The sequence below is a fragment of the Oncorhynchus nerka genome, linkage group LG6 (assembly GCF_034236695.1).
Source record: "Oncorhynchus nerka isolate Pitt River linkage group LG6, Oner_Uvic_2.0, whole genome shotgun sequence".
In the NCBI taxonomy this organism is placed as follows: Eukaryota; Metazoa; Chordata; class Actinopteri; order Salmoniformes; family Salmonidae; genus Oncorhynchus; species Oncorhynchus nerka.
The window spans coordinates 63,135,629-63,147,748 of record NC_088401.1 but is presented as its reverse complement, the minus strand read 5'-3'; the positions used below and the strand labels follow the sequence as shown (position 1 = coordinate 63,147,748).

Below are 12,120 nucleotides of genomic sequence, written 5' to 3'. Positions count from 1 at the left end.
AGTTTTGTAATATCCTGCTCAGCTTCTCACCATCACTAGAACGCCTGCGCACTTTAACCTGGACTAATCAAAATGCAGACCTAGATCTTTTGAACAGCATTTTGGGCTTGACAGTTATACACAATGTCAGATATCCAGTCTCTGTACACTGCTGAGAGGGACAGTGTTCTCAGCCAAAGAACAGCAAAGGAGTATGGGTAAAAAATGGCAGGCAGGATGAAGGAGGATACCAAAGGGGTTCAGCTCTGAGGGATAGCTCCTATTTTTACTTCCAGTGGAGCTTGTGTCATCGTCTGTGTGCAGTATCTACCACCATGACGCTTTCATCCTTCTTCAAAGACAGGACACTTGAAGACTTGAAGGTTCAGGGAGTCACCAGGAAAGGCTGCCCACTCTCTCCGTTGTCCCTCATCAGGATTGACAGAGCTGTGGCTGACTCGACCATGCATAATGGAGTCAACACTGTCGTAGTAGATAAAGGAGGACCAGCAAAGCCACTAATGTAACATTAAATGTTGATGGCCCTTAAAACTGTGCGAGGAGGCGCACAGCTGTCGCCAGTCATCGCCGAGCACCATCATTCCTGGAATTGAATTTCTGCCCCCACTGTTTCTGAGTGCTTCAGCTTCTTACGATCCTCCATTTCTTTTGGGCCATCGCCTTCTCCCCGAGGTTTTTGATGACTTGCATGTGAAACCACTGCCATTTTGTCCCCCAGTCTTCTCTACAATAAGCTATTCATAATTTTGTACATCAAGCGCGGCTTCGCTGACATGGGAATGCGTTGAAACCAGTCTATGCCAAGTTGGATTAAAGTGAGAGAGCTAGATTTAACTCTTGAGTAAAGTAAAGGAACAGAGTACAAGCGAGGCCAAGTTAGGTCGACTTTGATGTCATTTGGCCTCTGTATATGGTAGATAATTTTGCATGCCCAATTTTTCAGTTTTTGATTTGTTAAAAAAGTTTGAAATATCCAATAAATGTCGTTCCACTTCATGATTGTGTCCCACTTGTTGTCGATTCTTCACAAAAAAATACAGTTTTATATCTTTTTGTTTGAAGCCTGAAATGTGGCAAAAGGTCGCAAAGTTCAAGGGGGCCGAATACTTTCGCAAGGCACTGTAGCCTACACTTTCTCGTTCCGATTGGGGCGGCTGCAGCTTAGTAGCAATGATCGCAAGAACAGCTGCTCACCGATTTGATGGCTCCAACGCAGTTCCACCTCCGACACCACCAAAACATCCGCTATGCGGGTGTCAGCTATCGCCTGTTAAGGCTTGAGCTGATTGAATCTAGGCATTAACCTCATGTATATGTTGAGCTTTAAGACTTTTGTAACTCTGTCCTCTGTAAATAATTAATATCCATCAACTGATACAAAAAAAATATGAATCAATTAAGCTATATGATGTATAGTGTTACATGGTGGAAAGATAGGTCCTTTTGCCTGTTTTCGATGTTGCATTTCAACTAACATCCAAATATTTCGATTGTGTTCTTTCCCCCCAGCAGATTCCGACACAGGTAGGTTTTTATCAGAACTGAAATCACCACAGAATTGTCTACTATGTCATCCTCAATAAAAAGGCCACAAAGCTAATGAATTCTGACATCACTCTGTGGCGGATACACCAGACCTTGAGGAAGGGTGGTCTGGAGGAGGGGTGGAGGAGGAGGAAGTAGGGGTGGAGGAGGAGTAGAGTGGTGGTGGAGGAGTAGAGGGGTGAAAGAGGGGTGGGGGGGAGGGGTGGAGGAGGGGGAAGAATAGGTGGAGTAGGGGGAAGGAGGGGTGGAAGAGGGGGGGGAGAAGAAGTGGAGGAGGACTCGAGGGGGAAGGAGGGGTGGAGAGGGAAGGAGGGGGGTGGTGGAGGGGGAAGGAGGAGTGGAGGAGGAGAGGAGGGGTGAAGGAGGAGAGGGATGGAGGGGTGAAGGAGGAGTGGAGGGGGAAGGAGGGGTGGAGGAGGGTGAAGGAGAAGTGGAGGGGGTAGGGAGTGGAGGGGGAGGAGGGTGGGGGAGAAGTAAGGGGAGGTGGTAAAGGAGTGGAGGGGGTAGGAGTGGAGGGGGGAGGTGGGTGGAGGAGAAGGAAGGGGAGGTGGTAAAGGAGTGGAGGGGGTAGGAGTGGAGGGGGAGGAGGGTGGAGGAGAAGGAAGGGGAGGTGGTAAAGGAGTGGAGGGGGTAGGAGTGGAGGGGGAGGAGGGTGGAGTAGAAGGAAGGGGAGGTGGTAAAGGAGTGGAGGGGGTAGGAGTGGAGGGGGAGGAGGGTGGAGGAGAAGGAAGGGGAGGTGGTAAAGGAGTGGAGGGGGTAGGGAGTGGAGGGGGGAGGAGGGTGGAGGAGAAGGAAGGGGAGGTGGTAAAGGAGTGGAGGGGAAAGCATTGGTGGTGGAGGAGTGGAGAGGGAAGGAGGGGTGGTGGAGTGGGAACGAGGGGTAGAGGAGTGGGGGATTTGATCGCCTCCAGTGCTTCTCGTTCCACCCCTCCGAGTTTCATTTCTCCCCTCATTCATTTTTCATTTAAAAGGGTGACACAATATGCTCGTCGCCGAGGGGCCAAAACGAGCCATCAATTCCCCTCACACAGCGAAGGTCTGATGATCCGGTACAGCCTGAGCCTCAGTATCCCACCCCTGAACACTGTTTATCTGATCATAGAGGTTGTACCTGACAAACATGGTGGCCCATGCCCATGCTTTACAGCAGTCTAGCAGGTGTATGTAAGCGAGGACATGTACTGACTCTGAGACCTGAACAATGCCATCAGACGTGATTGGAATTCTAATTGGATTATGACAAGAAACACTTAAAAGATTTGCTATCTTTCTTCAGGTCTGTCTGGGTTTTCAGCTGCGAAAGCTTCCTGATCAAATTAGAATGAATAGATGTTAATCAACGAACTGAACGAAGAAATACTCCCAGGGGAAATAGCAAATTACCTTGGAAAGTGTGAACGTTAGTAGGCGTCTAATGAGGAAGTTAATTTTAGTTATTTCTAGATGGTTGCACTACTTGAACACAGTGTATGGATTCATTAACTTTGGGGATTCTTTCGGTGTAATGGCTGCAATCATGACACAACATTCATTAAATTGGTTTTAGTTGCTCTTCGTGACCTTGTTAACCTCACAGATAAAGTTGCCTGTGCTTTTATACTGGAGAACATAGTGAAACTGTTTTTGTGGTGCATGCCTGTTCACAAAATGGAACATCCTCTCATCTTGCTCATTTCAGTGATTACTCAAAATGGCACTTCAATGTAATTACTGACAGACTTGCTTTAACCTGAATTTCAGCCCTAAACCAAAGGCTGATTATAGTTGTTTCCTAGTTAAAAATGTATTTTTTCGGGGCCTCCTGGGTGGCGCAGTGGTCTAGGGCACTGCATTACAGCGCTAGCTGTAGCCACCAGAGACCCTGGGACACACAATAGGCCTAGTGTCGTCCGGGTTAGGGAGTGCTCGGCCGGTAGGGATATCCTTGTCTCATCGCGCACCAGTGACTCCTGTGGCAGGCCGAGTGCAGTGCACTCTAACCAAGGTCGCCAGGTGCACGGTGTTTCCTCTGACACATTGGTCCGGTTGGATGCGCACTGTGTTAAGAAGCAGTGTGGCTTGGTTGGGTTGTGTTTCGGAGTACGCATGGCTTTCAACCTTCGTCTCTCCTGAGCCCATACGGGAGTTGTAGCGATGACACAAGATAATAATTACTAAAAATTGGATACCACGAAATTGGGGTTAAACCTTTTTTTTTTTTTTTGATTTATTTTTTTCTCAAATAAGATAATACATATAAATGTTAGTGTCATTAAGGACCAAGGATTGATTTGTTTTGCTCTATGTTACCATGCATACAAAAAACAATAATTGGAAGATAATTATTGACAAGCGAACAAATGCTTGTCTTTGACTGAAACGGGTAGAAATGTGTGTCACGGTGTGTCTTTATTGATCTCCTTGTCCATTTTACTTGTTATTTTACTGCTTTACAAAAGTTTCAATAACACATCCATTTTCTCTGCTGCAACACCCACATCCATGTTGCCTAAGCACATTGTGCACATTCACAAAACATTTTCATTTTCTAATCCGTGCACCCATAGTTATTCATGATGGTGTGAATTACATTTTGAACCCATGAGTTTTTGTCTTATACAGTCATTGTGGCATTCCTCTTTCTTCTCCTGCAGGATTTCGGCGATGATGGCTCATTGTATGTCACCAAGGTGACCACCACCCATATGGGGAACTACAGCTGCCATGCCGACGGGTACGAGCAGCTCTCGCAGACGCACATGCTTCAGGTGAACGGTAAGCAGTCACTGCCGCTCTGCGGGAACAGAATGGTCACTCTCACACTTCCTGTCTCTACTGAGTCAAACCCAAAGTATTTTCGCTGCCAAATGCTGCTAAATCCCACCTGAGGGTGCACCCGGCTACTCTGACAGGCCACCGTCAGTATAGAGACAGGCAAGCTGAAATGCTCTGCTCTGCTTACAGAGCTTGGGAACACAACATTAGATTGTTGAGAGTGTTGTTTTGATTGATAAATCTGTCAGAGTGATCAAACCTCTTTCCTATCTTTCAGGATTATCAATCAGTCAGGTTTAGCCAGTCAAATACACCTTAGTTGTGTGGAAACGCTGTCAAGTGCTACTGTAGTTTTGAATTGAGTTTCTTTCTAATTGGAAAGGAAACCATGTCTTGTCGATGCCATTTTCATATTAGAGACATGAGTTTAGGCACGCAGAAAAATATGACGTTTGCTGCTGTCTAAAAACACTCACTGCCTGGCGAATTTCGTTTGACCTTCAGTTGCAAAGAGACAGTTTCCATTAATGATGACTTTAAAGCACATATAGTTGAAGTCGGAAGTTTATATACACTTAGGTTGGAGTCCTTAAACTCATTTTTCAACCACTCCACAAATTTCTTGTGAACAAACTATAGTTGTGGCAAGTCGATTAGGATATCCACTTTGTGTATGACACAAGTATTTCACTTATAATTCACTGCATCACAATTCCAGTGGGTCAGAAGTTTACATACACTAAGTTGACTGTGCCTTTAAAGAGCTTGGAAAATTCCATAAAACAATGTCATGGATTTAAAAGCTTCTGATAGGCTAATTGGCATCAATAGGGTAAATTTGAAGTGTATCTGTGAATGTATTTCAAGGCAAACCTTCAAACTCAGGGCCTCTTTGCTTGACATCATGGCAAAATCAAAAGAAATCAGCCTCGGAAAAACAATTGTTGACCTCCACAAGTCTGGTTCATCCTTGGGAGCAAATTCCAAATGCCTGAAGGTACCACATTCATCTGTACAAACAATAGTACGCAAGTATAAACACCATGGGACCACGCAGCCATCATACTGCTCAGGAAGAAGATGTGTTCTGTCTCCTATAGATGAACGCACTTTGGTGCGAAAAGTGCAAATCAATCCCAGAACAACAGCAAAGTACCTTGTGAAGATGCTGGAGGAAACAGGTACAAAAGTATCTATATCCACTTTAAAAACGAGTTCTATATCAACATAACCTGAAAGGCCACTCAGCAAGGAAGAAGCCACTGCTCCAAAACCGCCATAAAAAAAGCCAGACTATGGTTTGCAACTGCACATGGGGACAAAGATCATACTTTTTTGGAGAAATGTCCTCTGTTCTGATGAAACAAAAATAGAACTGTTTGGCCATAATGACCATCATTATGTTTGGAGGAAAAGGGGGGACCCTTGCAAGCCGAAGAACACCATCCCAGCCGTGAAGCACGGGGGTGGCAGCATCATGTTGTGGGGTGCTTTGCTGCAGGAGGGACTGGTGCACGTCACAAAATAGATGGCATCATGAGGTAGGGAAAATTATGTGGATGTATTGAAGCATCATCTCAAGACATCAGTCAGGAAGTTAAAGCTTGGTCACAAATGGGTCTTCCAAAAGGACAATGACCCCAAGCATGCTTCCAAAGTTGTGTCAAAATGGCTTAAGGACAAAAAAGTAAAGGTATTGGAGTGGCCATCACAAAGCCCTTACCTCAATACTATAGAAAATGTGTGGGCAGAACTGAAAAAGCGTGTGCAAACAAGGAGGCCTACAAACCCGACTCAATTACACCACCTGTCAGGAGGAACGGGACAACATTCACCCAACTTATTGTGGGAATCTTGTGGAAGACTACCCGAAACATTTGACCCAAGATATACAATTTAACGGCAATGCTACCAAATACTAATTGAGTGTATGTAAACTCCTGACCCACTGGGAATGTGGTGAAAGAAATAAAAGCTGAAATAAATCATTCTCTCTGCTATTATTCTGACATTTCACATTCTTAAATAAAATGGTGATCCTAACTGACCTAAAACAGGGCATTTTTACTGGGATTAAATGTCAGGAATTGTGAAAAACTGAGTTTAAAGTTTGTATTTGAGTATGTATTCGGCTAAGGTGTATGAAATCTTCCGACTTCAACTGTATCACTCACAGTATAGTTAATGGTAATGTCTCACTTTAATTGGTCAAATTTGTTTTTGCCTGGCCAGGGAAATGCTGCCTGGCAATTGATTTCGGAAATGGAGGGGGGGAAAGTTCGTTTTTTGTGTGAACAGCCATCGGTGTTCACTGATGGGCTTTCACTCAATTATGCGCCACAACATCCCCCTTTAACTGGTAATACGTACTTTGATAACCACTGCTTTATATTATATAGAAATGCATTATAATATATAAAAGGGAGGGAGAATATAACATGGGAAAACTTTAGCTGTAAGCAATGCATTCATCATGGTCGAATGCTTATGATCCATAACGGTAATGCAAAACAACTGCTTTCAGCCAGATTACTCAACCAAATCAGGCTTTCTACATATTATTCCATTGATTAGTATCACAGGATTTACAGGCAAGTTAATAAAGCAGCACTGAGGAATTGCGGTGCCAATTAGTGAAATAAGCCACATGAACATTACTCTTGTGCCCGGGATGTTCATGGTCTAACTTGTATACGTATTCACAAAGAATCCCTTGATTTGATAAAGTCATCTTTCACATTCGTGTTCACCATTGTCTCTAGGGCTGTGGGGCATCCGTGTCTGGTTCCCGCTCTCTGGTGTTTGGAACCCTCTATGGGTGGCTCAGAGCTAGCTGTGAGAACAGGCCTGCTGAAAGAGTAATCACTTCTCAGAGATGAGTCTGGGCCAAGAAAAAAGCTTTCTCCATGGTTGGTGGTCAGAGAACTTTGTGGGCACCTACAATGGGGCTTGCCTTGGTGGTGATACTTGAGATGCAACACAAAGAGAGGACAGAGGTCTCAAAGGGGCTAAGAGTCAATCTGAAAACACCCTCGAGCATGATGGCGAGGCTGTCCCCCTGAAGGGCTGTGTGTGTGTTTGTGGGAGAGGTGTGTTTGTGTGTCTGTTTGTGATGCGTGAATGTGTGAGTGCCTATGTGTGTGTGTGTGACACAAACACTTCCTTTGCAACCAACCAGTGCAGAGGGGAGGCTTGCTGTGTGATTGACAGCAGGGGATATTTATGATGGTGCTGTGTCCCATCGTCCTATAACTATGTCTCTTGTCTCTCCTAGGCAGACATCAGGCTCCAATCCTGTCGGAATCTAGATTTGAGTGGAAAAATCTTACTGACTATATTTCCTTTCAATTCATGCCTGTCTGGGGCTAAAGGAAATGGTGATTCGAACAGGAGCAAAAAGTGTGTTTACAAATGCATGCACAGCAGAACGATTTTTGGGAGGAGGGGGAGGAGCACCAAAGAGGAATATTTGTGAAATGTTTTACTTTCATGAAAAATAAGAAATGAATAGAGAAATACATGTATGTTTGAATAAGACCTTAGGGTCTCTTATACAAGGCATGCTGACTGTAGAATATCCATTGGGAGTAGAACAGTGCAGTTTAAAGGTCTTCCCTGTCTAAAGACAGCATGACCTCTTAAATGGTCTCCTAATTACTTGCTATCAGTGTAACCGGTGGGAATTGAACCGAGGTCCCAGTTCAATAAAACTTTGAATCACCTCTGATACCTGAACAAATTACATACTTGCTTGCATAGCATACACCTACAAAAGTAACTTTTTATGATGCTTGATATATAAAGTCAAACAATATTTTAAACTCAATGTTAGTTAGCTCTGTCAGCTGACTATCTTTACCTAACACCTAACATGGCTCGTTACCGTTGGTGTTCTGGGTGGCATTCCTGTTGGCATATTTGGCATTCCTGGATGGCATTCCTTCAAGCTGAGGCAGGTTGTTGGCACTAGGTTCTAGGAACCAGAATGCTACTGGAAAGCAGATGGCCATGGGACCAAACCACCCTGTAGTCTCACACTCACCTGGCTGGCCAAAGACTTCCTCTCTCCAATCAAGCCAACAGGAAGTATTCTCTGCATCCAGTGGCTCTCCTCTTCTCTTTCCAATGACAGCCTGCCAGGGCAGCACTCTACTCTGCAGCCTTGGTGTTACTGCTCTTTTGGATGTCTATTTTTAATAGAATTACTGGCATTTCTGTCAAACACAGTTTTACCAAACAAGTGTTATAGAAATCTGTTATTTCTTTCAGCTCCTTCTCCTCCATCCCCTTGCCTGAGGTTTTGACTAGATAACACATCCACAAAGGAGGTATATCGTAAAAATGTATGAAAAAATAATTGAAGGTTACGATAAAGCATAAGGTTAGCAGTGTGATTAAGGTTATGGTTAGGTGTAGGGTCAGGGTTAGGGTTAGATTTAAAATCAGAAGTTAGATTGTAGAAATGGGCAGTGTTTATGACTTTGTGGCTGTGTTAACAAGTGATGAACCTTGCCTGACAAAATGTTGCACAGAATCAATGGCCAGCCCCATCGAGGTTCTCTTTTTTATTGATCTAGATTTGTTTGGTTTGCGCGGTTCTCGCTGAGCACACCAATGTTTTTAACGGCATTCAATGTATGCTGGAAATGCACTTGATCCTATTGATAGTATTTAATGCAGAGTGAGAAGTTAAATGGACTTGGCAGACACTCTAAAAGAAAACTTCTCATCCAATAAGGCTGCCTCGATCCTCAAAAGCCCTTTCAATTTCAATGGAGTATGTGGGCCTGCATTTATCTCCTCTCTTGTATTCTCTTCCCTCTTCCCACAATGCAGTTCCTCCCGTCATCCGAGTCTACCCAGAGAGCCAGGCCCGGGAGCCAGGGGTGACGGCCAGTCTCCGGTGCCATGCTGAGGGTATCCCTAACCCACAACTGGCATGGCTGAAGAATGGCATGGACATCACTACCAAGCTGTCTAAGCAGCTCACCCTGCAAGGTGGGTACAATCTAGTTTCTGGGGGGAAGTGGGTTATCAGATCTAGCTGGCATACATCTGAGTAGTGTTCAGTAGGGTTCACTGAAGCAAAATGTTTTGCAACCAAAATGGAAGATCTGTGTAATTACATTCCTGATGGCGCCGGAGGGTAGGGCTGCCGTCTTATCGGCTCACAACCAATCGTGCTATTTTGTTTGTTTTTTTGCGTTGTTCGTAACTTGTTTTGTACATAATGTTGCTGCTACCGGCTTTTATGACCGAAAAGAGCTTCTGGACATCAACTGGGATTATTCACCTCAAATTGGACGAGGAGTTCTTCTTCAATGAGTCTGATGCGAGGGATATACTGCAGACACCCGACCAGGCCCCGATCCCCGTGATTTGCTGGAGAAGGAAACAGAAATTGAGGCAAAAGATCAGGGTGCCTTGGGAGGATCAGGCGATGAGTGCCTAATCTGCTCTTGCCTTCCATTCTGCTAGCTAACTTTCAATCGCTGGAAAATAAATGGGACAAACTGAAAGCACATATATCCTACCAACATGACATTAAAAACTGTATTATCTTAAGTTTCACCGAATCGCGGCTGAACAACGACATTAAGAACATACAGCTGGCGGGTTATACCCTCTATCGGTAAGACAGAACAGCAGCTCCTGGTAAGATACTGGCGGGGGCCTATGCATTTATGTAAACAACAGCTGGTGCAGAATATCTAAGGAAGTCTCAAGCTATTGCTCGCCTGCGGTAGAGTATCTCATGATAAGCTGTAGACCACACTGTCTACCGAGAGAGTTTCCATCTGTATTTTTTGTAGCTGTCTACATTCCATCACAGAGCAAGGTTGGCACTAAATGAGCTGTATTCCGCCATAAGCAAACAGGAAAACGCTCATCCAGAAGTGGCACTCCTAGTGGCCGATGACTTTAATGCAGGAAAACATAAATCAGTTTTACCTAATATCTATCAGCATGTTAAATGTGCAACCAGAGGGACAAAAATTCTCAACCACCTTTACTCCACACACAGAGATGCGTACAAAGCTCTCCCTCGCCCTCCATTTGGCAAATCTGACCATAACTCTATCCTCCTGATTCCTGTTTTTACGAGCAAAAATTAAGGCAGGAAGCACCAATCACTCAGTCTATAAAAAAGTGGTCAGATGAAGCAGATTCTAAACTAATGTTTGGCAAGCACAGACTGGAATATGTTCCTGGATTCTTCCAATGGCATTGACGACTACACCACATCAGTCACTGGCTTTATCAATAAGTGCATCGAGGACGTCCCCCCCCACAGTGACTGTACGTACATACCCCAACCAGAACCCATGGATTACAGGCAACATTCACACTGAGCTAAAGGGTAGAGCTGCCGCTTTCATGGAGCGGGACTCTAACATGGAAGCTTACAAGAAATCCCGCTATGCTCTCCAACAAACCATCAAACAGGCAAAGCGTCAATACAGGACTAAGATCGAATCGTACTACAGCAGCTCCATCACTCTTCAGCTGTGGCAGGGCTTGAAAACTATTACAGACTACAAAAGGAAGCACAGCCGAGAGCTGCCAAGTGACATGAGCCTATGAGAGCATCATCTGTTCTGGATGACTGTGTGATAACGCTCTCTGCAGCCGATGTGAGTAAGACCTTTAAACAAGTCAACATTCACTAGGCCGTTGGGCCAGACGGATTACCAGGATGTGTACTCCGAGCATGCGCTGACCAGCTGGCAAGTGTCTTCACTGACATTTTCAGCCTCTCCCTGTCTGAGTCTGAAATACCAACATTTTTTCAAGCAGACCACCATAGTCCCTGTGCCAAAGAACACTAAGGTAACCTGCCTAAATGACTACCGACCCGTAGCACTGTAGCCATGAAATGCTTTGAAAGGCTGGTCATGGCTCACATCAACACCATTATCCCAGAAACCCTAGACCCACTCCAATTTGCATACCGCACCAACAGATCCACAGATGGTGCAATCTCTATTGCACTCCACACTGCCCTTTCCCACCTGGACAAAAGGAACACCTATGTGAGAATACTATTCATTGACTACAGCTCAGCGTTCAACACCATAGTGCCCTCAAAGCTAAGGACCCTGGGACTTAACATCTCCCTCTGCAACTGGATCCCAGACTTTCTGATGGGCCGCCCCCAGGGTGGTAAGGGTAGGTAACAACACATCCACCGAGCTGATCCTCAACACGCGGACCCTTCAGGTGCGTGCTCAGTCCCCTCCTTTTCAAGTTCCTTGGCGTCCACATCACCAACAAACTAACATGGTCCAAACACACCAAGACAGTCGTGAAGAGGGCACGACAAAACCTATTCCCCCTTAGGAGATTGAAAAGATTTGGCATGGGTCCCCAGATCTTCAAAAGGTTTTACAGCTGCACCATCGAGAGCATGCTGATGGGTTGCATCACTTCCTGGTATGGCAACTGCTCGGCCTCCGACGGCAAGGCACTACAGAGGGGTGGTGCGAATGGCCCAGTACATCACCGGGGCCAAGCTCCTGCCATCCAGAACCTCTATACCAGGCGGTGTCAGAGGAAGGCCCTAAAAATAGTCAAAGACTCCAGCCACCCTAGTCATAGACTGTTCTCTCTGGTACTGCATGGCAAGCGGTACCGGAGCGCCAAGTCTAGGTCCAGGAAGCTTCTAAACAGCTTCTACCCTCAAGCCATAAGACTCCTGAACAGCTAATTTGCACCCCACCCCCCTACACACAGTGCTGCTACTCTCTGTTATTATCTATGCATAGCCACTTTAATAACCTACCTGCATGTACATAATTACCTCAATTACCTCGACACTGG

The 12,120-nt window shown here is 45.2% G+C and overlaps 1 protein-coding gene across 4 annotated transcripts in view; it reads left to right on the top strand.

Moving 5' to 3' along the window:
* The window catches only part of LOC115130823 (follistatin-related protein 5-like), a 199,595-nt gene that overhangs the window by 145,255 nt on the left and 42,220 nt on the right, over positions 1 to 12,120 (top strand). For all 4 annotated transcript variants that reach the window (XM_029662309.2, XM_029662307.2, XM_065019780.1 and 1 more), the window contains 2 exons: positions 4,179 to 4,299; positions 9,136 to 9,297. In XM_029662309.2, coding sequence (XP_029518169.1) covers positions 4,179 to 4,299; positions 9,136 to 9,297 — 283 coding nt within the window. The remainder of the gene's footprint in view (positions 1 to 4,178; positions 4,300 to 9,135; positions 9,298 to 12,120) is intronic.